General features: G+C 45.1%; 1 protein-coding gene across 1 annotated transcript; it reads right to left on the minus strand.

Moving 5' to 3' along the window:
* Positions 1 to 1,801: 1,801 nt before the first annotated feature.
* Positions 1,802 to 18,988, minus strand: htr2aa (5-hydroxytryptamine (serotonin) receptor 2A, genome duplicate a). Its single transcript, XM_029530847.1, has 4 exons — positions 18,790 to 18,988; positions 5,305 to 5,505; positions 2,542 to 2,860; positions 1,802 to 2,475 (listed from the first exon to the last, which is right to left on the minus strand). The coding sequence occupies exons 1-4, from the start codon at positions 18,986 to 18,988 to the stop codon at positions 1,998 to 2,000; spliced, it is 1,197 nt and encodes a 398-aa protein (XP_029386707.1). The 3' UTR covers positions 1,802 to 1,997.
* Between the last annotated feature and the right edge of the window lie 6,510 nt (positions 18,989 to 25,498).

Genomic DNA, 25,498 nt, shown 5'->3' on the forward strand with positions numbered 1-25,498 from the left:
TGATTGATCCAACATAAATCTGGTACATTTCAGATCAGCACTCAGGTTAGTATGGGGTCAGGTGGGCGGAGCTTGGGGATGCGACTGTTGTGACATCACAAAGTTCCTGAAATCCTGACTTTAAGGTTCAGATTGTGAGTCAGTGTTTTTGTGTTTTTGTGGTTCAGTCATGACCTTTGACCTTCGAACACCAGATTCAGGATCACTCAGGTTCTTTACACACACGTTTGTGACGAAGATGTGAATAAATGAAAGTCACACAGAAGATGCTTCATGTTTTATTTTGATTTGACATAAAAAAGAGAAACGTCACCAAACATCAAAATACTGATTAAACAGCTCACCACCAGAGCGACGTCAGCAGGAAGGCGTTCTCTTCGCCTCACTGCAACAGCAACACAACTACACACAGACGGCAGCTACATCATCAGAGCAGGTCCAGGACGGGTGACACCACAAACACAAATGTGAGGGTCAAAGGTCAGTCCTTCATCCACTGCTGATTCAGAAATAAACCTTCAGCCTCATCAGTCCAACAGGGCGGGAAAACGCACCGCCGGTGACGACAGCGTGGATCCAGATGGAGCGTTTTAAGTTTGAGTTCTAATCCAAAAGGTGAAAAATGGAAAACTGAACCTTGTTCTTTGTTTAGTTTATCTGATGAACGAACTCAGTTTTCAGAGCTGAATTTCTCCTTTTGGGTCATAAAAACGTGGATGTTCAGCGTGACATCAGTCTGCAGGTCAAACCAGCAGCCGGTTAGCTTAGCTTAGCATCACGACTTGAAATGGCAGTAAACTAGCTGAAACTGTCCAAACTTAGAACGTGTAAAAACATGTGAGTTTATTCACTCATTCGTTCTCTGCCCCTCCCTTCTGTCCTGCAGGGACCTCACTCCCTCACCTGACTCTAGCCCCGCCCACTGACTCACCTGCTGCAGCTTTTTCGCCTTTTTGTCAACAGATCTTGAAGTGACTTACATTACTTACATTGACTTACATGACTTACATTACCTTGAAACTGTTGCTGGAAGCAGGAGTTGGTCTTGGTCCGCTACAGGAACCCAACGCCTCATCGTTGACCAGATCCTGTGGGACGACCAGCGTCTTGGACGTGGACTGACTTTGTTTTCTGACTTTGACTTCTTCTTCTTAATGTTGGTTTTCAAAGCGCCTCAACACCGTACAAATTCTGTCCTGGTCCACAAACACCGGCCTGGTTTTGGTCTGGATCAGTCAACACCTCCACTTTTCAGTGTTATTTTCATCCATCTGATGTGAATTAATTTGTCTGCTTTGTTTTGACCAAATCTCAGTTCTGAACAAACATTTATGCATCGACACAATCAAAAGTTTTACAATTTTTTTTTCACAATATCTCACTTTTACATAAAACCTTAAAACCTTTTTACCGTCAACAATCATCCACCTGAATTCACAAATATAAATATAGATTTATTCAGTTTGTCTCTGTGACAGAAGCAGCAGCAGCATGTCTCCTTTTTTTGGCAGCTCATCAGGGATCTCCCTCTCTGGCACAAAGATCCGATCGAATCTGGCCTGATGGGAGGTGGAGCTGGTGAGTCTGAGGTCGATACAGCTGAGCCGCAGAGGAAAACAACATGATGGAGGATCTGTGGACTTCTTCACTCTTCTCTCTGATGAGTTTGTTGTCTGTTTATGTCACACATCTGATCCGACCGGCACCTCCTCTTTCAGACAAACGATTCTCAATGAAAAGACTCATCTCCTGGCAGTGAGCAGAAACAGCATAGAGATTCACATGAATGAAACGAGCACCGATTGACATCATTTTGGACTAAATGCTCATCAGAAGGTGTTTTTCTGGAATAAGGAAACTGATCCAGGCCCTGAAGTGGCGGGTCTGAGGACTGGACCTGGGCTAAACTGTCTGAACTGATGAATACGGAATGGGAGGCACTTTGACTTTTGCTCCAGACGGAGGTTTGAGCTGATCCAGCTGTGCAGGATCGACCTTCAAACGCAGCTTTCGTCCTTGTCCTCTGGGCTTTTGTCCGGTCCACACATCTCCATTTCCTGTCCAGGTAGATGCAGCTCCTTCGCCTCACCACCTGGATGCACTGCTCCATTTCGCAGCTTGCTGATGTGGTCGAGGGGCAGCTGGGTGGAGCTGTAGGCCAGCGGCGGGATGGTGTTCACCAGGATGAGCTGCAAAGGCTTCCTCTCCGGCTGGTACTGACAGCGGACATAGCGCAGGAAGGCGGCGCGGTACGTTTTGTTGAACAGCGTGTAGACCAGCGGGTTGACCGCCGATGACAGGTACCCGACCCAGACGAAAACGTTCAGCAGACCTCCCATGAGTCCCGCGTTGCACAGCGCCGGGTCACAGACCACCACCAGCACGTTGGTGATGAAAAACGGACACCACATGACCACGAAGAGGAAGAACACCACCCCGAGGACCTTGGATGCCTTCTGCTCATTGCTGATGGACTGCATGGTGCGGCGTCCAAACAGGGAGCCGGACACGCTCCCACGGGCGCCGCTGAGGCCTCCGGTGCTTCCTCTGCCACCGGCCTCGCGGCTTATGGAGCGTCTGAAGAGTTTCTCTGAAGACAGTGAGGTCTGCGGTAAGAAGCTCAAGGTGAACGTGGTGCTCCATTTGGGCCGCGGGACCAGCTGGTCCAGGCAGAGGGTGGCCTCGTTCTGAAGGGCGCTGATGGTCAGGAAGTAGGTGACCACCATGATGGTGAGGGGCACAAAGAAGGCCACGAAGGAGCCGACCAGGACAAAGCTGTTATCTGTCAGGAAGCAGCTGCCATCTTTGAAAACCTTGGAGTGGTCTCTAAGTCCCAGCACAGGAATTGGCATCGAGATCCCTGCAGGGAGGAAGATGAGGAAGGCGTTAGAACCCGGAAGCAGCTGCCACAATTCATGTCCGTATATTTGGTTATTTGTGTGAAGAGATCATTTTCTCCCCGTAAAGACTTCAACAACAAAATACCTTCAGACCGTATTGACCTTCAACCTTTAACCTTTAGACTGCACTGACTTTTAACCTTTAACCTTCAGACTATACTGACCTTTAGCCTTCAGACCGTATTGACCTTTAACCTTCAGACCGTACTGACCTTTAACCTTCAGACTATACTGACCTTTAGCCTTCAGACCGTATTGACCTTTAACCTTTAACCTTTAGACCGTACTGACTTTTAACCTTTAACCTTCAGACCGTATTGACCTTTAACCTTCAGACTATACTGACCTTTAGCCTTCAGACCGTACTGACTTTTAACCTTTAACCTTCAGACCGTATTGACCTTTAACCTTCAGACCGTACTGACTTTTAACCTTTAACCTTCAGACTGTATGGACCTTTGACTTTGGTTTACAGGTTACAGGACACCTGCAGGCCGATAACATTCAGGCTGAATGTGAAGATAAGCATGTTTTTTTTAAACGGAGGTGTTGGAAGAATAAACTATTGTAATATTCATCATAACAGTCTGCGACTCAGAGAGAGGAAACATCATTATTGGCCTTAAACTAAATGTCACTGTCGAGGTGACTTTGCTGCCACCAGCTCCTGCATCCTGTTTCCTCCGATAAGACTGCGAGCTCCATCACAGACACTGAAACCTGTCAGTTTCTAGTACGTCTCCTGTTTCTTTCTGTCCCTGAAGGCATCACTCTGCTTTAAATACAAAAGATGGAAGGAAAAGAAACCTGAAAGGTAGGAGAGAATTTATAAGGCTTAAGAAATTTTCGAAGAGGAGGAGGAGGAAGAGGAAGAGGAGGGGGAGGAGGAAAGGAGGAAGAGGAGGAGGAGGAAGAGGAAGAGGAGGGGGAGGAGGAAGAGGAGGGGGAGGAGGAAGAGGAGGAAGAGTAGGAAGAGGAGGAGGAGGAAGAGGAAGAGGAGGAGGAGGAGGAGGAAAAGGAGGAGGAGGAAAAGGAGGAGGAGGAAAAGGAGGAAGAGGAGGAAGAGGAGGAGGAGGAAGGAGGAGGAGGAGGAGGAGGAGGAGGAAAGGAAGGAGGAGGAAAAGGAGGAAGAGGAGGAGGAGGAAGAGGAGGAGGGGGGGAGGAGGAGGAGGAGGAGGAAAAGGAGGAAGAGGAGGAGGAGGAAGAGGAAGAGGAGGGGGAGGAGGAGGAGGAGGAAAAGGAGGAAGCGGAGGGTTTGATGAACAATGAGGAGACAAAATGAACACAAGATGAAAATCTGCACTTCAACACATGACAGCCATTAATATTAATGAACCTTTATTGTGAAAGCCACAATGAGAGAGAGACAGGAAATGACAAGCAGCAAAGGATCATGGGTCAGATTCCTGTCCAGGTAAGGCGGGACTCCACCCATCTGAATGATGAGTCCATAAATCATATTAAAGTATTAAATACTGGAGTGATGTCATGGGCTTGTGGGCGGGGCCTGCTGCCCCCCGTGATGACATCACATTGAGCTTTGAAACGTTTGTGTCTCTCTGTGTCTTCTTGTGATGGATATTGTGTGCCTCTTTGGTCTGTTGTGTCTCATTTTCACCTCCAGGGCCCAAACAAACAAAAGTGACGTGAAACTGCTCCAAATCTGTTTGTTCGTTACTTTGACGTTTGTCTGCAGGTTGTTTTTTGTCTCATCTTCCATAGATCAGAGTTACAGCTGCTGGAAATCAGGGCCGACGTCCTGTTCCTCCGTTACTCTGATAAAATCTGAGCCGGGCTCACGGCCAGCTGCAGGAAAGTCAGTGTCCCTGTAATTCTCATCGGAATTATCTCCGTGTGAACTCTTTCCCATTAACAACCAGAAAAACAAGTCAATTATGACGGCTGAGGGGAAAGTTTCTGTGCTGCTGCAGATCTCTGACTGAAATGTGAGCAGCTGAATTTTCTTGCTGTTTGTCTTTTTAGTGTGAATGGCAGAGCTGATCTGCCTCCAGCTCCGCCGGCGAGCTGCAGCCCTTCATTACATTTCCTGCTCATCGAGCTGGCTGATCTGAGCAGCTGGAAAACAGCCAGACAGCCAGAAGCCAATTATCAGGAGCTGATTGTTCCCCGAAAATAATACCGAATCAGAAACGTCACCTCTGTCTTCAAACTGGAAAACTGGACAGAACGGCCTTTTTCTGAACCTCATGTATTCATGATTTAAGCGTCACAGCTGCACTGACAGGCCGAACATGTCGGCACGCTGCAGACTGCAGATCCAAATCCAGGACTTGACTCAGACTTTTTATCACAACAACAACAACAACAGCTTCAAGTCACCACAGACTGATCGTAACATTAGACTGTTCCTTTTACCAACATCTGTAACTGTGTGTGTCCTCACCCACTGAAATGGTCCACACCGCCATGATCTTGACACGGGCCTTGGTGTGGGAGTTGAAGCGGCTGTGGTGGATCGGGTTCCGTATGGCGATGTATCGGTCCAGAGAGATGGCGCAGAGGTGCATGATGGACGCCGTGGAGAACAGGACGTCCAAGTAGATCCAGATTGGACACAGGTTGGACGGGAGGGGCCACCCATAGTCTGACAGGAAGGAAGGGAAAGTTAAACGCCTCAATCAGTTGATTTCCCACAATGCTTTTCAGGATCATTTGTTTTAAAACAGCAGAGTAAAAATGTATGGACTTTCTCTGCTGACACAAAACTGACTTCAAGTTTCAGCTAAACAGTTTTCTTTAATTCTAACAGAATAAAATGTAATAAAATGGGAGTCTGTTTCTTCCCATGAGCGGTGTTATTCAACAGGCTGTGACGGGATGACATCAGTAACGCAGCAGCCGTTACCATGGAAGCGGCCTGGCCTTTATTAATAGAACATCTTGATGTGAAGCTTCTCAGGTAAATGCTGTATATGACTGTCGACGTGCCGCTGGAGGTTTCTGGTCTTTGTAGTGAAGCCGTGACCTTTAATGTTGCCTAACAACAGGACAGGAACATTTTATTATCAGCCTTTATATCAAATTCTCTCTGAATGAACCAACATAAGAACAATCTGATTTTGTTTCTGAGGAAGAGCCGGTGAAGGTTGTTTAGGTTTCATGGTTGTGCAGGTTTTTATGGACTCGCTGCCTCTGCAAAGATAATTACAGAGTGACCGCAGTGTGAGTGGACTGAGTCACACACTGAGCCGGGTGGTCGACGGCTTTCAGAGCTCCACACCTCCAGACTGTTCGTCCACCTTAGAGTCACAGGAGTCTCCTGAACTTTTAGGCCATCGGAGCCTTTTCATGTTCAGACCAGGAGTTTGTATTTATAGACCGGCACATTAAATCAGAGATCTGATCAGATTTGAATAAAAACAAGAAACAGGGTTTTCTGGAGAAGATTCTTGTTAGCGACAGAATGAACACTGAGGCGTTGATGGTTCATCCTCTGTGACCATGACAGTGACCACACTGATGAACCTTTCAGATATCAAATCCTGCAGCTGAGCTGTCACTCAATACGAACTCTTTCAGTACATTAAATTATTCATCATCTCTTCATCTTCAGCTGCTTCAGAATCAGATTATCATTTGTCAGCAGAATGAAAGTGAAATGAAAATCCACCACAGACCAGCTGGAGTTTTCAGGGAGTCCATTTATTAAACAGCGAGGGAGCGACAATGCCAAGATCTCTCTCTGACTGGTCAGATCACAGATTTAACTGGAAATTCGGTTGAAACTCAAAATTAGACCAAAGACAAACACAAAGTTTTTCTGTGTGGAGCCAGAAGCTGAAGGTGACATTTGGTTTGTGATCACCAGAGAAAAATATCTCACGATACGAAGCGGTGAAGAAAAAAAACAAAATCAGTGCGGAGGCTCAGGCCTCGTTCACCGCCAAGTGTGCACGTTCCAGAACAATGTAAAATAATTGATAGGAGAATGGAGAGCGGGAAAACAAGCTCCCAGGAGGCCGAGTCTCACAAAGGAAGGCAGAGACGAGCAGACTGTAAAACTCTGAAGGTTTGAGATGAAAAACAGACTTTATTGGAGATGTTCAGTAAGCGGTCAGAGTGGCCAGGTCACCCTGCACATAAACCACATAAACCACAACAGCTCGTGGCTCATTGTGCTAAGCTGAGCTGTATGTAAGCCGAGGCTCGATCCTGAACCTCCACTGCTGCGTACGACAGTCAGCTTTAGTTTGAGCACAGAACATCAACGAAGCTCTGATCTTCTGTGACCTTCAGCTGTTGTACCACTATGTGGTTCTGCTTGTCGACGGCTGGTCGCCATTTTTTTTACTGTAGAACACTCGTCCTCCTGAGGCGGCGGCACAGACAGGAGATGATACGGATGATTAAAAAACATGAGAGAAGAGGGTGGAAAATGAAGAGTGTTTGACGTGAACGCAGTCACATGATGCTTAAAAAAATGGAGACTTTATGAGGAAACGCAGTGAGGACGGGATGTTTTTGAGTTTGGGGTCTTTTTTTCAGACGCACTGCTCCATTTTGTTCTTCGGTCTTTCAGCTCCACATTAAACAGCCAACAGCACAAATCAACGCTCTGCTGATGAGCAGCCACTGCAGCCGTTGGACTCTGTCCTCTCAGGTTCTTTGTCTGAATCTGACTCACCTTTAATGGACAGAGCAATTCTTCCCGAACACAACAGGACTGACATTCTGTGGGCCATTTTCACATTTTTAGTTCTTGTTCTGTTCCCTGTTACAGAAAGAGAGTCATTATGAGTCACAGAGCAGAAACGCCTTAGTGGGGCTCTAAAAGGGCTTTATTTTTTATCATTCAGATCTTCTTCATTCTGTCATTGAATCATCCAACAGCTGTGATCAGACCTGAAGACCTTCACCTGTGTCTAACAAAGGTGAGACCTCGATCCTCAGAGGGCGGAGGCTGTATTTATCCCAGACTGATCAACCTTTTTATACATGCCTGTCAGGTGTGTCAGGTCAAAGGCTTTATGTTCGAGGACTTCCTGCTTTATTTTGTGGTTTTGTGGAACTCTGCCTTGCCCTTTTCAGTTTTGTTTTTTGGGAATGCCTCCTTATGTTTGACCCTGCCTGCTCTTCAGTAAACTTTTGTGGAACTTGGACTACTTTCTGTTTGGGTTGCTCACTCTGCGACTGCGACTCAGTAGCCTTAAGTTGTGTCATGTGCCAACATGTAGGAGAACACGAGATGAGCTGGAATTAAGTGAAAATGTGAATTTCAGGGGAAACGTTGAACATAAAGTTCATGGGCATCAGAGCAGGATGACGGAGCTCCTTCAGGTTCATCGTGAGGGGACCATCTGATCACCTGCTGACACAGATTCATCCTCGACCTTTCACTCCTTTCATTGGTGCTTTGTGTGTCTGCTGCAGCAGCTCTGACAGCGAAGCGTGTCAACAAATATCTGACTGTAATTTAGAGGCAGCTGGGGAACTTAATCTGCTCTTAAACTGCAGGTTTTAATGGAACCTGGGGGGAAACTCCTTTAATCAGAAACGATGGTTTCGGATTTTAATTTTTATTAAAATATTATATATTTATTTTTGTCAAAATAAACAAGATAGCTGATTTGAGTCTGAGAGCTTGAAAAACAATACAGCAATGAAATCTAAAAATTGAAGATGAAATATGTCAGTTTATTTCACCATCATCAGAATCAGCTCCAGCTGAGGCTCGATGGGATAAAATCAAATCACACTGGATGTTTTTTGATTTAGTGATGAGGTATCATCCTCTACAATCATTTTCTGACTGGATGAATAAAACAAGTTGAACCGGCTTTCCTTCCTGTCAATACACATGGAACAAGACAAAACAATACTATTGACAAAACAGCTAAATAAAGGAGCTGGTGGTGAAGAATGGAGCAGCTGGAGTTTTTCCATCAAACTCCTCTTTTGTTCTGCAGACGTTACTCTTCAGCTGAAAATCCTTCAGTGTCTCTCTTTGAATGAGACCAGAGCAGTTTTCAGTTTGGTTTTCTCTTCCTTCTCTGTGGTTTCTTTGTCGTTACCTTAAAAAGCCTCTTGGTGAATTCACGGCTGTCTGAGTGACTGTCGCTGCTCAAACAGCAGCCCGATGACGATAATCAGTGTGTTGAGCTGCAGCCGCAACAGAGACATAATAACACAACGTTAAGAGCAGAGAGTCTGGATTAATGATTCCTCCGACTCAACAGAAAACCAACAACAGACAAATAAACCAGCAGCTCTGAGAGTCCCCCAACTCACAGCTACTAATGAGCAAAAAGGACCTCATCCAACCAGAGCTGACGTCAATCGAACCAACAGACGGATTTCATCCATCACAAGATTCAATTTCAGCCTGAAGTTCAAACAAATCTAACTGCAGCACAACGAGACGAGAAAACCAGCGACAGTGAAGTCAGAGTTGATCCGTCTGATCGAATATTCACTTCACAACCTGAGATCAGATATTATTCTGATAACAAAAAAATTCTTACTGGCCTAGAACTCAAGATGAAACATCTTAAAGGGCAGCACAAAAAGCTAAAAATGTAAATGTTTCTCTCAGGAACTGGAGGAGACCAAACTGGGGGTAAAAAAAAGAGACCACACGTCATCTTAAAGTGAATGTTTTTTCTAAGTGGCCAAAAAGTCGGTCAATGCAAGTTTAACCAGCTTTTCACCACAAATCAAACACTGACGAGTCATTTGGAACAGGTAAATGAGATAAATGAGTATATTGTTCGTGTTGGTTCTGAATGAAAAACAACAAATATACCAGTGAGACACTTTGACCCTCCAAGATGACAAGATGAGACGATGAGCTGGAAACAAAGTCCACATTCGTCATCTGTCCAACACTGATCTCATCTGTTTCTGTGTGGGACGCTCTGACGCCGTCTCGTCCTGTCATTACATTACAGCGTCTGTAGCTCGTCTGACCTAATGGCATCAGTCTGTTGCTGCACTGACAAAGAAGAAGAGATCATTTCATTTGCTGAGTTAATAAATCAGGGTGAAGGAGGGACATTTTCCCATAGACTTCAATACAATCTGCCCCTGATGGTCAGTAGATAGAATGAAGCTTCAGTCCAGGTGTGGTGAAAACACAAAGACTGCTGAAGGCTTTAAGCTGATCTGAAACTAAAACCGAAGATCAGGTGAAACCTTCAGTCCTTTACTGTCTTTGTTCTCTCCGCTGACGTGACACATTCTTCATCTCCATGGAGACCAGACCGCCGCTGAGCGGGGTCATGTGACTTCTGCTCCTCCAATTATGGAGTCATCTGAATTGACAATCAGCCGACCCTGTGAGGCAGCCATGGCACTTCAGAGGATGACTCACCTTCCTGTCTGATGTCCAGCTCAGACAATTTCCTGCTGAAGCGTCAAGAATTTTCACCTGCTGATTTCTTTGTTTGTGTGTTTTTGTGTGCTGTGCAGAGCTGCGGGGAACTTTTTATCATCTTAATTGCCTCTGCTGTAAAACTGGTCAGTGCAAAAAACAAAGAGTTGGAGGAAAACACCGAACACTTAATTAGCTGCTTTACTCATGAAAAGCTTCAGCAATAAAAACACAGCGAGATCAACACAGACAATAGGATACATTTAAATGTGTGTTTTTAGTTAGCTCTTGTTTTCGGAGCTTCTGTCCCCAATTACAGAGAACAGAGTCTGAACTGAGTGGCAGAGAATCAGCTGATACTGAGTTTGTGGAGCAGAACAGAAAATCCCTAATGAGGCTCTAAAGTCGTTGACCAGGTCTGTCTGAGGGGCAGCAGGATTAGCTGCTCCGTCCGGGATCCGGAGGACAGATGGGAATATTTAATCCATCCTGCTGTGGTTCTATCAGAGGACGTGGACACAGAAACAGGTGCTGTGTTCATTTTCCTGGATCTTTACTCAAAATGTAAATGAGCTGCAGGATTTAAAACTGAGGAAGAGAAAGTCGGCCTCACTGTCCGGGAATACATCGCAGCGTTTCCTTTAGTGAGGCGTTAAATGAAACTCATGAATGTGCTGAGAAAATAAAAAGGGTCTCAGCTTCTCAGCAGATGTTTGTTGATGTGTTTGTAGCCCTGTGGATACTATGGATTATCAGTTCATAAATATCTGACAGACAGATAAATTAAATAAATAAGATTACATCACATTCTATAAATATGCTTAAATTAATTTCATGGTGTTTTACAATAAATAAATGTGTTGTGTAAATGTTTAAAAGCTCTATTTAATGTGAGTTCATTTATGCTTGATACACTCTTTGCAAAATGTCAGTTATTGTTTTCGTTGGTTGTAATATTTAGCCAATCTTAATCTGTTGATCTGAAGGGGCGGGGCTTAGACTGAAGACGTCACCTGGGTGAAAACACACCTGAATGCTTGAGGACACAACTGAGAGAAGCTGCTGTGACTAACAGTGACTAACATTGGGACCAACTGGATGTATGAGAGGTAAATATATGTTCAGTGTGATGTTTCATAAACTTAAACTGCCCGTTTTAGTGCTAAATAAATGTCGTAGCTAGCGATTAGCCTTGTTAGCACTGCGCCGCTCGCTGGCTTTGTGTTGCTCACGGTGATGTGAACCGTTAGCTCAAAGCTAAACGGTTTATGGACTTTGTAGCCCAGACTGTCCCGTTAATTCAGGTCAGGGGCAGAGATCAGGAAAACCCTGGGAGGTTTCCCGCCCTGGTGGCTCTTCGCGCTCCGTGTCGCCACTCTACGTCTCCATTCAAGTTGTGCACGTGCTTTTTGTTTAACGCTGGAACAAGCGAAGCGGCCATTACTGTTTTAAGGTCTCACGAGCAGCCAGGCATTCATGATCTTCCCTGTGAGTAGACATTCGTTTACGTTGGGGGGGATCTTTTACTATCTCATAATTAGATTCGATTCAAAATAGATTTTTGATTCCTAATGATTTCTGCTTCAGTCTATTTGTGGTTACGGTTCGATTCCCAGAAGGGGCACCTGAAGTTAATTGGTTAATTGGTAACAATGGACTGGGCTACAGCAAGGAATGGAGACCAGACAAGACCAGAGACTGGACCCCTGAGACTAGAGTTTTAAAAGGAAGTCATTCATAATTCTTCTTATTAGTTAACGGAGGCACCACCAGTAGTTATAGCTTAAATGAATGAGTTAAGAAATACTTGGTAATAGTTCTCACATTTTAAACAGAACCTAGGCCCTGTCCAACTGGGAGGGTGTTTCATATTTTTCTAACATTTCATTATTACAGTGTGAGCGCGAAGATGAACAGCTGTCCTTTCCTTCTGGTTTGGATTATTTCTTTCATTTTTCTCAGCGAAACAAAGATGTTAACAACAAAATTTCTTCAAAACAAAGATGCTCTAAGACACAGCAGGGAGCAGCAACAAGAGTTAAAGACCCCCGAAGCAAACTGAGACCTGAAATAAACTCCACCGTCTGTGTGCATGAATACTTTTCCTTTCCAGCAGCAAACGCAAACTTTCAAAGCGTTCAAAGCTTCGTGCTGCACACTCTGCATTTAATTCATCAACTTATTAATCACAACAATTACAGAGTAAACAAACAATATGACCTCAGTCTTCAGGGGAAGGTACAGAGGTAGCACACCTACTGCATTAATCCCCCCACAGGAGACAAACCCCCCCCCTCAGATGATGAAACAGCATTTAGACGTCTGTGGGAAGAAGCTGTCGGCAGCAGACTGGGACAGAACAGTTTTTCCTCCCGTGAGACTGAAGCAAATGTGCTGGATCCAAATTAAAGGGTGAGGCAGCGTCAACATCAGCCCTAATAATTCCACATTAATGATGCACAGTTCTCCGGACTGAGAGGGAAAAGATTTCAGGAAGAAAGAAAGAAGTCTCCAGAAGCAGATATGAGAGTTTGTGGTTTAGCTACATCACAACAATAAAGTAACTCTCCAACTCTGTTTTCAAAATATGGGTGTTTTATTCTGAACAAAATAAAAATGAAAATACAACAATTGGATTGGTGTTAGCGACCTGTGGCTTTCTGTTTTTCTAATTAGCTATTTCAAACATCTAATAGTTTGTAATGAAACGATCTCTTCTAGAACGCGGAGACATCGCTGAGTATCCATCTCTTCTCTGTCTATTGTCTTATTTTGACATTTTCTTCTCATAACATGCTGACCTCTCGCCTCGTCGTGACATCTGGCCTGATAATAACTCTGCCCTTTTTATTTACATCAGCTTCATTTGGTTCTAGCTGCTCATGGAGGAGGAAGAAGGCTGCCTCTGCTCAGACTTTGTGTGTCATTTGGCCGATCGAAGACTCACAAAAAGACAAATTTCCTCCATCTCATGCAGTTGAGCAGAAATGGATGAACACTGTTTCCCACTGAGGTCTCTCTCTCTAGCTCTGCCCCCCCAGAGTCTGTCCTGGGTTTTTATCTGTGATTTAAAATGGACGGCAGAGACACATGAGACGCTGCGTCCGCCATGTTTTATCTCTTTAACCTGTTCAACCTCTGCAGTTTGATGTTGGTCCATCAGGAAATTATTATGTCAGAGCTTCCTGCTCTGTGGACAGGAAGTGTCCAACTGTCCAACATGTCCGACATGTCCAACGCTGTGTAGGTCCTGGTTGTCCTGCATGGAGTCGACTTCCTGTTGGAGGTCTGGTTTGAAGATTTCTGCTCTATTTTCTTCTGTTTCTATTATTAGACTACAGAAGTCTGATGAGCCCTGACAGGGTTAGTTCAGGAGGGAAAACACTAAACGGCAGAATAAGTGTTCCCTGAACGCCAAATGCTGAAATGACGGCTCGCCTCGTCAGATGAAGTTCACTGATGCTTAATTTGAGCGGCAGCTCTTCTGTTTCTTCTCTCTGCTGATTCAGACTCCAAACCCTCACTTCACAACCCTCAAATCACAAATCCTGAGAAATCCCGGACTTCAGAACCCTCCATTTGATGTTGATCCCTGAGAAGGTGATCTTCCTGTTACAGAACACAACTCTGACATCATCAACATAAATATTCATGTTTTAGTTCAGTTAAAGCTCCAAAAGTAGGTCGAGCACTCAGAGGCACAGACGCGCCTCTTCTTCTGCTCTTGATCGTGAGTGGACATGTGGACGGTTGACTCGTACGTGACGGGACGTTAATGAGCTGCCGTCAGTCCTCGGACTCCATCTTTAACACTCCAGATTCAGCCAGTTTCTCCATGAAGCTCAGGTTAGCGTTGAGCTAACTCATGTTAGCCATCTTCAGACCAGGTCTATCGAGATCTGGTCTCTGGAAAATGTTTCTGTTGCTCGCCAACTGTTCCAACCATTAGTGCTGGGGGACTCTTGTTGCCTAGCAACCTCTAAAATAAATCAGAAACCGGAGAACTGAGGCCTGACGGACCACAGCTCTGATCCATCAGGTTCAATTTAACCAACCAACAGTTTAGCTAAGTAATGCTAGAAGGTCTCCCACTCTGTCCTTAAGAAACAGCTATGCTAACTAACGTCAGCCTGCAGAAACATCTGAGCTCATTAAGGAGTCTGACTGATGTCGAAAAACGAACTTCTTTCTTCTGTCGGAGGAATAGAAGTGTTTGAAAAAAGGCTGATTGACTTCTTTGACATTTAAATGTCCTTTTATCGGTTTTGGACTGAAAGCTGTGAAACTCAGAACAAAGTGCTGCGTTCAAACCTGTCAGTGTGTCGGGAAATACGGCCGCTGTCAGAGGAGGATCACAGGAGGATTTTAGACTGTCCTGTGTTTTTATGGGTTTGGACAAAAGACAAATTTAAGGTTTTAGTGATGTCCATCGAGGGGAAAGGTGAGTCTGTTAATGAACTGGAGAATCAAATCAAAGGATGACAAGAAAGTTCAGAGGTGGCGTCAGGGTCTCGTTAAAACACATGAAGGGCGTAAATAAAGAACAGTTTGATGAAAATCATCTTTTTTAAAAAACTTAACGAGTACTTGAAGTGAAGTGGATTTAATTCGAGAATGAATCACAGAGAAATCGGCTTAATCTTTTAAGTAAATCTTGTCGTGCTGCTGCCCGTCTAAAGAAAGAGGACGAAACCCGAGGGCCTCCTGTGTTTGTCGTCTTTGTGTATACATCCCCTGAGAGGACGACAGGAGTGACGGAGTAGGACAGACATCGCTTAGTCGTCAAGTCAGTAAGAGGGAGGGCATCAACCGGCTGAAACTAAAGCCTCCGGGGGAGGGAGAGGAAGGATCTACAGAAATCCACACAACAAGAGTCAGTGTGGCTGTAACCAGCAGCAGGGACTGGACCAGGACCAGGACCAGGACCGGGACCAGAGATCAGAGCGGGCAAACCGGGGGAGACTGAAAGACCGTGTCCTCAAAAGTCCTCAGTCTTTCAGTGTGACTAATGGAGCCTGAGCCTCTACGGGCCCCCGGGGGGGTTCTTTATGCTGAAGGAAAACAGCTTCCCTTCAGCAGAGATCTGATGGCAGAAACAGGACACCGAAAACAGGATTGAAGAATTAAGACTAAGAATAATTAAGAACATGATAATCCCTTATTAAGATCTAAGAATAACGTGATCAACGCATCAGGATTGTTTCTGGGTAATCAGGTTACGTGGGGGGGGGGGGGGGGGGGGTAGAGTTTAACTGGGAGCTTTTTCATCCTTCTGATTTGTTTGCACCATCATAATGTAACTCTTCTTCATTCTGACACTGTATTAACCTTTGAACACAAAAAACTATCAGTTGTATGTTTTTTATTCTAAAAATCACAAACATTTCATGGTAAAAACAGATAAAGGTGGTTTATTGTTTTCTTTATACGGCAGGAAATGATTAATCCCGTCTGTCCTATTTGAAAACGACTGTGAACGTTTAAATGTTTCTGATGGAAACATTTTTTTATCATTTCAATGAAGGCTCAGACCTGAACCAGCATTATCTGGATTCTTACAGGGAGCTGACTTCTTTGCTTGGTCCAGAAGTCGTTCAGGTTCATGGAGTTGTGTTGATTTGTGCGGCAGGTGAACGAGGTGGATGCTCCTTCACTGCATCAGTTCAGCACAAACACAACAATACTTCTCTCCTCATAAGTGAAGAAATTTGCCTTTCGGCACGTTTCCAGCTGAAACCTAAAGACCCTACAGCTACACAGTCAGCCAGGTTTTTCACAATAAGAGAACATTTATCCGACTGGAGGAAGTCCTGCAACCTTTAAAGCATTGTCTGAAAATGTCCTGCATGTTTCCATGACGACGCTCGCTGACATCACGCCCAGTATGTTCACTGAGCTAATAAATCAGGGAGAAGGAGGCTCATTTTCCCATAGACTTCAATACAGTCTGACTGAGCCTCTGATGGTCAGTATTTTCGTCCAAAGACAGTCTATGACTAAGACCACTGACCGTGGAAGCCAAAAGCGTCTCTGGAGACACAACAAGTCCACAAAGAGTCTCCGACTGATTTCTTCAAAGCAGCACCATCATCACTGATCCCAGACCAGGACAGTTCCCTGAACCCAAATCTGGCCTGTCCACAAACCTTCGTCATCACATCAAGTTGTTGTGGAGGGAAAGTATAAGTGAGCTGTTTTCTTCTTTAATTTGCGGCCGTGTTCGTTACTTGGACTAAAATGAATTTGAAGTTTCAATAACCTCCCTGATTAACAGTCTCTCATTTAGCAGTGAGCCTCTGACACAGTCTGACCTCGCTGACGGCTGCGTGTTTCGTGATGAAACCACAAACTCAGACGGACAGAGTCAAATTTGAAAATCCTCTTTTAGCAACTAATTAACCCCACAACCTCCAACATGATGGATGACAACATCTCAAGTTTCTATTTGTGTGTTTGTTGTGAAAGATTTTAAGTTAACTTAGTTTCTCTGAAGGACTCCGTCACGTCTGTCACGTCTGTTTTCACTCTTCAGTCAGTTTAACTTCACAGAAGTTAATTCTGCTGACATTTGCCAATAAATGTCACAAATGTGACAAATTGCCCAAATCATTTTTATGTTGACATCCAAATCTGCTGCCTGCTGACCGAAGTCAGAGTCAAACACAACCAATAAACCATCAGATCCAGACAAGCTGTCTCTCCAGAGGAAACAAAGGAAGCGATGACTCATTTGTTTTCAGATGTGGATTAAATAAAGTGTATGTCTCCTAATATCTTGGGTCCAAGTTCTACTGAAGTGAGACCAAAGTTATTGGAGCAGTTTGAGGCATCAGGGGGATTTTAAGGTGAGGAGACGCCTCAGTCTGTCAACTCTGTTATGACAGCTCATCTCTGGAGACGAGGACGAAAACAAGGCACGGAGGAGGAGACAAAATTAAAACCTCACGCTGGGAAAGGTTCTTTCATGTAAAATAAAACCAGCTCTGTCCACTCGGCCTCGGTATAGAATTAATCCCAAATTTCCCACGACACCTGAACTCTGTCTCAGCTAAATAGGTCTGTGGAATCAAACTGGATTTCTACATCGTTACCAGCAGACAGACAAACACATCAACCAGAGCGGATCAGCTTTTAGCTGCTGAGCTGATATTTATCTGCTGCACTGGACGGTGTCCTGAAACAGCACGGAGGTGAAAAAAAACCCCAGAGAGCCCAAACCCCAACACTGAAACATGATGATATCTGCTGCTTTTAAAGGTCAGAGGTCATCGGCCTGCAGGCCAATGTGATCTGATCAGGAGTTCTGCTCTGTCAACACGATCAGCTCAGAAACATACAGGACTGATCCACAGACTCTCTGATTGGCTGTGACATCATCCAGCGGAGCCAATAGGAGCGCCCGATGTAGAGACGTGACTCCAGACGTCACAAAGATGGAGGATGAGAATGGACGGATGAACACACAGAAGGAGTCAGAGACTGATCCAGATCTGATCACAGCTCTGAAGACCAGCTGATGTGCTACTGCTCCTAAGATGTCGTCAGCTGAGATCTCAGCTTTTTTATCGAGCTCAGTGATAATTGAATCTCCTCAAACTGAGTGACGGCAAACACAAGCCAATCAATAACCTTCCACCATGTCACCGCCCCATTTAACCTGTGACATTAGTTAAGGCATAGATAAAGCCCCCCCGTCAGCTCTCTCACCCCCACAGTCAGTAAATGGATCTGAAACAATGCCAGCTGTGTAACAACATCATGAAGTAAATTGTGTGTTTGGTGTCGGCGTGACTAATGAGTTCTCTTGTCTGCTCATTAAAGATGGAGGACGGCGAGCTGTAAGCACCTCGGGTCGCTTGTGTGGAAACACTTTTTCCTCCAACTAATCTATGACACTTGTTCTCATGCAAATGAATTTTCTACTTAAGGTTTAAAAATGCATATGTGAGCGTCAGAGTGTGACATTTCCAGAGAATGGACGCTCTGAGAGCAGGGATCAGCTGGAAACGATGGAAGGTGTGTGTGTGTCAGATAAACAGAGTAATGCAGGACGCGGCAGGAGAGCGACACACTTCAAGGATTTATTACCCAGCTCAGGACAGCACTCCAGGGAGGGAGGTCAATCCAGGTCCACATTCAAATCCTGAACCTGGACTAACGTGAGATTTCATGGTGACATTCATGATCCCCAGAGGACGGATGACCTCCTGACTTCTCCTCCAGCGATGACATGAAGTTCAGACTGAGACTTATGTCTTCTCTCTTCATGTTGTAAAAATGAAATTTTAATTCCTTTAACTCTAAACAGCTGCATCTTTTTATGACGATATAAGAACAACATGATTGACGCCTGTCATGTCTGTTTATATCTGACTGGTGCGTTATTGAAACTGGAGGTGACACAAACAAACATGGTGGATTTCATCGGCCCAGGTCCAACAACGTGGACTCTGATGGACCCGTCTGTGTGTTGACATGTTTACCTGAACCCCCAGAGACCAGAGACCGACCCCGCCAGAGGGCAACAACAAACCAACATCAGTGTCACCTACAGCTTACCGTAGAGAATGGTCACCATGGAGACGGGCATGACCAGAATGCCTAGCAGCATGTCGGCGACGGCCAGTGACATCAGGAAATAGTTGGTGGCGTTCTGCAGCTTCTTCTCCAGCGAGACCGCCAGGATCACCAGGATGTTGCCCATGACAGTTACGGCGATGACAACTAAAATCAGCAGCGCTGCCCAGTTCTTCTCCATCGCCATCTCATCAGGAGAGCACTGAGACTCGTAAATCCCGCCACCCTCGTCCTTGCTGCCGCCACGGTACGACCAGTTCCCCAACTGTGAGTCCATGGAGTCACGGAGCGCGTCCTTTCGGTGACACCCAGAGTTCGTTGCATGAAGGCCACCGTCCTCCAGCCCTCCTGGAGGCCTGGGGTCGGCCCCCAGGGTGGCGATGACTCTGACGGCGTTGGTAATCAGCTCTGACATGTTGCCATCGTGCAGGCTCATGATATCAGCTCGATGAACGGCGTCACAGAGGCGCCTCAGGAGCGGTGCCCGGCAACTGGGTCAGAGCAGGAAATAAGACCAGGGAAGCCCGGTCATCGCTCAGCGCCGGGCGAATCGCTCGTCGTCTTGTCTTCACCTCATCGTCTCAGAGGAAACTCTGAGCCTTCAGACCATCTGAGGATCAAAGGAGAGACGACGAGCTCCACAAAGGAAGAGACGGAGACATCCTGATTCCACCGACAAAAAGAGCAGCTGCTCAGTCTCAGAGGACAAAAGACGGATGAATTCAAATTAAAGTGCGTGGTTTATACCGTCACACAAAACAGCAAAGGAAAAGCTCTGAACTGTAAAAATCCATTTCTGGTTCCTGTCCCGACAGTCTGGACTCACCTGGTCACCTGACAGCGGGGACGCCGTCTCTTCAAACCGTCACATCTTTGCTTTCAGTCTTTGACTCTCTTTTGGTTGTGAAACTTTTCTCAGATTTTCTTGTCACATGTTAAGGTGAGCTCACACTGAACTACACACCTGCACACACATCACCACAGTGTGTGTGTTTGTGTGTGTGTATCTTCATGAATGTGTGTGGAAATCCCAGAGCGTCCTGATTGTGTGGGCTCAACTCGTCCTGTTCCTGAAAGTGCGATGGCAGCCGATGAAGATCGATGATCAACATGATTATGTCTGAGTGTGTGTGTGTTGCTTTAACTTTCCCACCGTTCTCTCACACACACTGACATGAACGTCCTGAAACGTTCCTCTACATCCAAACACGATGTCTTCCCTCCACAGATCTTTGTAATCCTTCTTCTTTCTTCCTTTTCCCTCCTGAACCTCCACAGACCTGGACCGGTCCTCCTTCAGGTCCTTTTGTCTCCTGCCTCACTTCCTGAAGGAAGAAGAAGAGGAGGAGGAAGAGGGGGGTGTCCTGTCTCTGAGGACGTTCAGCCGTCAGAAGCTTCCTGTGGTTTCAGGTTCTCGAGTCGGAGAGTTGAATTTCCCTCAAAGAGGATCAGCAGCTGAATGAGCTGCAGCCTCTCTCTCCCTGCAGTCCCCGGTGCTCACTCGCTCTCTGTTCAGGGTCGCTCGCTCTCTCTCTCTCTCTCTCTCTCTCTGTGTACTCAGGGTCTCTCTCTCCCTTGAACCTCATTGGTTTGTTCTTTCTCTCTCTCTCTCTCTTTGTGTCTTTTCTGCCTCGCTCGCCCTCTTTTCAAGACGGTTGCTCAAATTTTCACTGAATCTCCAAAAGAATTAATAATAATGTGATTTAACGCACAAATCATTTTTGATCTGTGTGGGAAAATGGGACCGTTAAAATAGCTGCCCATCAAGCTGGAGCCAATGCCAGCCCAGGGAGGGTGGGGGCGGGGTCATCCACCAATTTGTAATTTGTCTGTCGGCCATCTTGTTTTTGACTCCTGGCCTGACACCTCAAAGCGGTTCAGGATTGCTGGAAGAAACTGATGACGAACAGAAGAACCTGGACCAGGACCAGGACCCGGGACATCACCAGGAAACATGAAGGTCCACTTCCTTCAGGAAGAAGATGGGCATCCAGACACACTAGGAGTTTAAATTTGGCTTCATGATGTGATGATTTTTTTTCATCAGGATGAGTCCTGGTGGTCCAGGACCACCCAGACTACAGCGAGTCCAGCTGGATTTGGAAGATCAAACTGATTAAAACCACACAATGTTTGTTCAGCACCACAAAGGAAACACACAACTCTGAATACACACTTCACACTGTTGGACCGGTTTTCCACCAGGGGGGTCAACGGACCGCATCGTGCAGCTGCAGCTTGGAGATAAAATACACCGTCTAACTGTATTAGATGTTTTCTGTGACCGGCTGAAGTGCTGATGGAACTGATGTCACTGTCAGGCTGACAAAGTTCTGTCCTTTACGAGAGGACGGACCCATTATGTACTGTTCGGACCGTCTCCCTGCTCCTCGTCTGGGAACGCTTTCACTGTCTTATTTATGGTTTTATTTTGAAGCAGCCTCCATCTGTCTGTCCACCGTCGTCATGGTGTCCTTCACGTGTCCCTGAGGTGTCCTTCAGGTGTTTGTCTTCAGATGAAGTCCGTGTGTGATTTTTTGTTGTTGTTGTTGTTTATGTGTGAAGGAGAACGCTCTGCCCTCTTTATCTGCCTCCTGCTGACTCAATATTTATCTCCACGGTTCATCTGGTGCTAAATCTCAAATCATCTTCATCCCTCGCTCTTATCTGTGTTTTCCTGCTTCTCTTAATGTTTTCAGAGGCTGATCAATGTGTGTGTGTGTGTGTCAAGGATATTTGTCCTTTACCATCTCCAGCTGACTGTCTGTATCCAGAGTCAGTCTGTGTTCTAATCCGCTGGGTTTAATCTGGGCTCAGATTATTTTCAGTAATTACCTTTTTATTTGACTTTTTCGTGTTTTCATTGTAAACGTGGCTCAATCTGACACCGATGATGATGATGATGATGAGGAGGAGCCTTCATCACGTGATTGTCTGAATTTAGGGCAGGTCTCTGTGGAGCCGGACTGAGTTACTGCTAATCTGGACTCACAGATCCAGATTTGACAGTGATCCTCGTCCCCCCAGATGGTCGTCCATGGGAGGCAGAAAACTCTTCTGAGAGGACAGTCTGATTACATCAACTGTTGGTGTGTCTGTTGTGTTCCAGTTCAGTAACCGTTAAAACCGTTAAAACCTCAAACCCCCCCACCGCCTCCCGAAGGGAAACAGCCTGCAGACCAAACTCAGCCTCCGAGAAGAGAAGATGTTTTATCTCCAGACTGTTTGAGCTGATCTGTATCTGTATGATCTCCTGAAGCCGTCAGTCAGTCAGTCAGTCACACACACAGCAGAAATGTGGCGTTCATGGGTCGTTAGGACGAACAGCAATGTCTCCACCTGCAGCTGCTGAAGTCTCCATATAAAGCATCAATATTTTTAATGTGGTTCAGTCGAGACAGCCAACTAAAGTTCTGATGTCTGCAGCTGAATGTCACCTGTCGAAAACTGAGTGATTTATCAGCTCAGTAAACGTCGGCAGTGACAGTAAAGTTCCTCCTTGATGCCTGCTGATTGAGTTCTGATGAACACTGAAGAAGACTGATGGATTCATCTCGGCTCTTCGGGAGGAAAAAAAAACAAATTTACATGATTTTTGTTGGAGTTTGTGTCATTTTTCAGATATTTTGTGTTGTTTCTGACAGCTCGGGTCACATTGTGCGTCCATCAGTCCTCGTCCTGCTCAGGGGACACGATGTTCCATCACTCATTAGGCTTTTATTACTTTCTGAGCAGAAAATGGATTCAAGCAGATTGAGTGAAAAGCTCTCTGCTGGACTGGAGTTCCTCCTTTAAAGGAGCCGGGTCGTCGTTGTGTTGGAGTCTGGGGGGTTTTCGTGAAGAAAGAAGAAAGTCTGCTCAGGGAATGCTGAACGAAACAAAGAAAGTCAAAGTCAATAAGCAAAAGAAGGAATCAGCCTTCAAACACAGAAAAGACTTTGACTCTAATATGACTCTTCAGTTTGAAAGGTTTTACTGAGAAAATGAATGTGGGTTAAAAAAAACATTTTAAAGACAATGAGCTGCAGAAAAAGTCGACTTTTTTGAAGCAGCTTTTTGTTGGCTATTCTGCTTTAATCAGGAAAATAAGGAAATAAGAAAAGTGTGTTTTTAGTTCTTGTTTTCTGAGCTTCTCTCTTCGATTCCAGAGAACAGAGTCTGAACTGAGTCAGACAGAATCAGATGAGTCTGAATGTGAGGAGAGTTCAAAAATGAAAAAGTAGAAAAGCCTTAATGTGACTCTAAAGGCATTAAAAAAATTTTGCCTGCTTAGTTTGATCAAACTAACATTTAAATTGAAATCTCCAACTTTAATTATTTAAAAGCTCCATCACATGGATTCTGGGGGATAGTTTTTTTTAAAGTTCATTGGACCAAATCATTTAAGATCTGTCTGATATTAAAGTTCTTTCATTTGTTACAGCTCTGACTTTAATTGCACTCATACAGGCACATGAATGAGTCTAAAGACCATTTAAATCCAGCAGACCGTTGATAATCTGAACAACATTCATCCATTCATCTCTTTAAATCAAAGGTAACTGCTGTAGAAGTCAGAAGTTTCACATCACTGAGGCAGTTTTACCTCCTGTCGAGGTTCAGCTGAAAGATCAATGCACTTAGCTGTGTTTCACAGCATCACACACCAAACGCCCTTTAAATTTAACGATTTAAACCTCAGCGGCTCCGTGTCCCTCCACAGAAACTGGCTCTTTACATCATTTAAATCTGTCTGAGCATTTAAATGATTCTCAGCCAAGCTGAGTGTTTCCATCAGATCGCCGTTAAACTCCCCACAGAGCAGAGAATCGAACCACTTTTTAACCTGCTGAACGGATCTTCCAAATAAAAAGGTAATTGGACAAATCCACACACACACACACAGTTTTCTGCAGGCCTGTGATGCAGAAATCGTTTTTATGTAACTCTTATATGAACAAACTCTGCAGGTCTCAGAGTGTTGGACTCTGCCGTCTTCACTTCCCTGCAGGACCGGGACCAGGACCAGGACCAGGACCAGGACCAGGACCAGCTGAGGCACATCTGAGGTGTGACTCTGATCATCGTCCTTCAGTTCATTTTAAAGTCTTTGTTTTTTTGTGTTAGTTGTTGATTATAAAACAGCAACAGTTTGACTGAACCCACAGTGAAGTCAGTCTTTGTCCTGATGGACCGTCCAACCTTATTCCTATTGGTCCTGGTCCTGCTGGGACCGGGGTCAGCGTCCTCCATCTGAGGTTTCCTCGTGTGTGTCGTTCAGGGTGAGATCTCACCAACAGCTGACACACTTCAGTGAGTTCTGCTTACAGACAAGATTGATCCGAAAACAAACTCTGCTGTCGGCGTGCTAATCAGCTAACATTAGCGTTAAACACTGAGCATCCCCATCGTCAGCTCAGCCAATCAGTGATCAGCTGTGAACGGTGAGTCCTCAACAAGTAGCCAATCGACAGCCCAGGCTTCAGGGAAAGGGAAGGGCATTTTCCCATAGACTTCAAGACAATCTAACTTCTTTTTACCACCTGCGGATTGCCCTCTGATGCTCAGGTCCAGGTTTTTACGTTTAGTTTTCATCAAACTCAATTCTTCTTTTATTTCTACACGATGAATCATTTCAGGTCACAGACATAAATATATTCATCCTCATATCCCTCCCTGTGGCCGTGTGTCTTCTGTGTGTCTTCTGTGTGTCTTCTGTGTGTCTTCTGTGTGTCTTTTGTGTGTCTTCTGTGTGTCTTCTGTGTGTCTTCTGTGTGTCTTTTGTGCGTTTCCCCCCTGGGCTGCCCACCCAAATATCAGATGTCAATCAAAGTGGCGTCCTGCTGGCTCGGTGTGTCCATGTTTGTGTCAACATGTGATGGAGGAAGAAAATTCCTGAACCTCATTTCTTCATAGACACGAGTCCTCAGCTATGATTAATGAGCCACTTAGTCATGAAATGAGACTCAGAAATGTTCAAAAATTAAACGTGAAATAAATCAAAAGTTGAATTAATGAATGTTAACGAGCTAATAAAGTGAAGCTCATTCAGTCAGTGACCTGGACCGTCCAGAACAGACAAAAAAAGCTGTTAATATGAAACTAAACTCTGACTTTGTATGGCAGCCTCCTGCTCACAGGCTGAATCTGATTAATATAAAGTAGATCTTTCAACCACTTTATCAGCTGAGACGTTTTCTGTCAGAAATGAAAATGAATTCAGTGAGAAACAGAAGATCCAGATGTGTGTAGAGGCAGAGCAGTAACTTCAGCTCTGTCTGATCCTGGACGTTCAGGAGAAGGATCAAAAACTGACTCACAATCACAGAACCTGATCCAGCTTCTCAGTAAAACCTGAACCAGTGAAAGAGCGCCGCATTTCCTGTCTTTATGCTAAGCTAAGCTAACCAGCTGACCATCTGTTGGTGCTGCCAGCTCAGACAGCTCGGAGGTTTTGATGTAATCAGCTCATTCTTTTCAAAGAAGAGATGCCAAAGATTCTTTTGAAACTCAACAGCTTCATCCTTTTTGTCCTCTCAGTGTCCGTCAGACGCCATCGTGACCTGGATCTCTGTGATTGGACTAAATCTATCTCAGCAGCTCCACTGGGAGGAAAAAGCTGGAGACATCGACATGAGAGCCAGCGACTAAGTCCATCTGAGTCCAAACAGTAGATCTGAGCTTTCTGGATCGGGTTTGGATCAAACCGATC

The sequence above is a fragment of the Echeneis naucrates genome, chromosome 21 (genome assembly GCF_900963305.1).
Source record: "Echeneis naucrates chromosome 21, fEcheNa1.1, whole genome shotgun sequence".
Taxonomy (NCBI): Eukaryota; Metazoa; Chordata; class Actinopteri; order Carangiformes; family Echeneidae; genus Echeneis; species Echeneis naucrates.

Excerpts from the sequence above, each read along its gene's own strand:
- htr2aa (XM_029530847.1), bottom strand. The coding sequence starts at position 18,988 with ATGGAGAAGAACTGGGCAGCGCTGCTGATTTTAGTTGTCATCGCCGTA. Across the intron at positions 2,861-5,304 it reads GGTGTGGACCATTTCAGTGG|GGATCTCGATGCCAATTCCT; the intron begins GTGAGGACACAC and ends TCCTCCCTGCAG. Across the intron at positions 2,476-2,541 it reads GAGGCCGGTGGCAGAGGAAG|GTCCATCAGCAATGAGCAGA; the intron begins CACCGGAGGCCT and ends CCGCACCATGCA.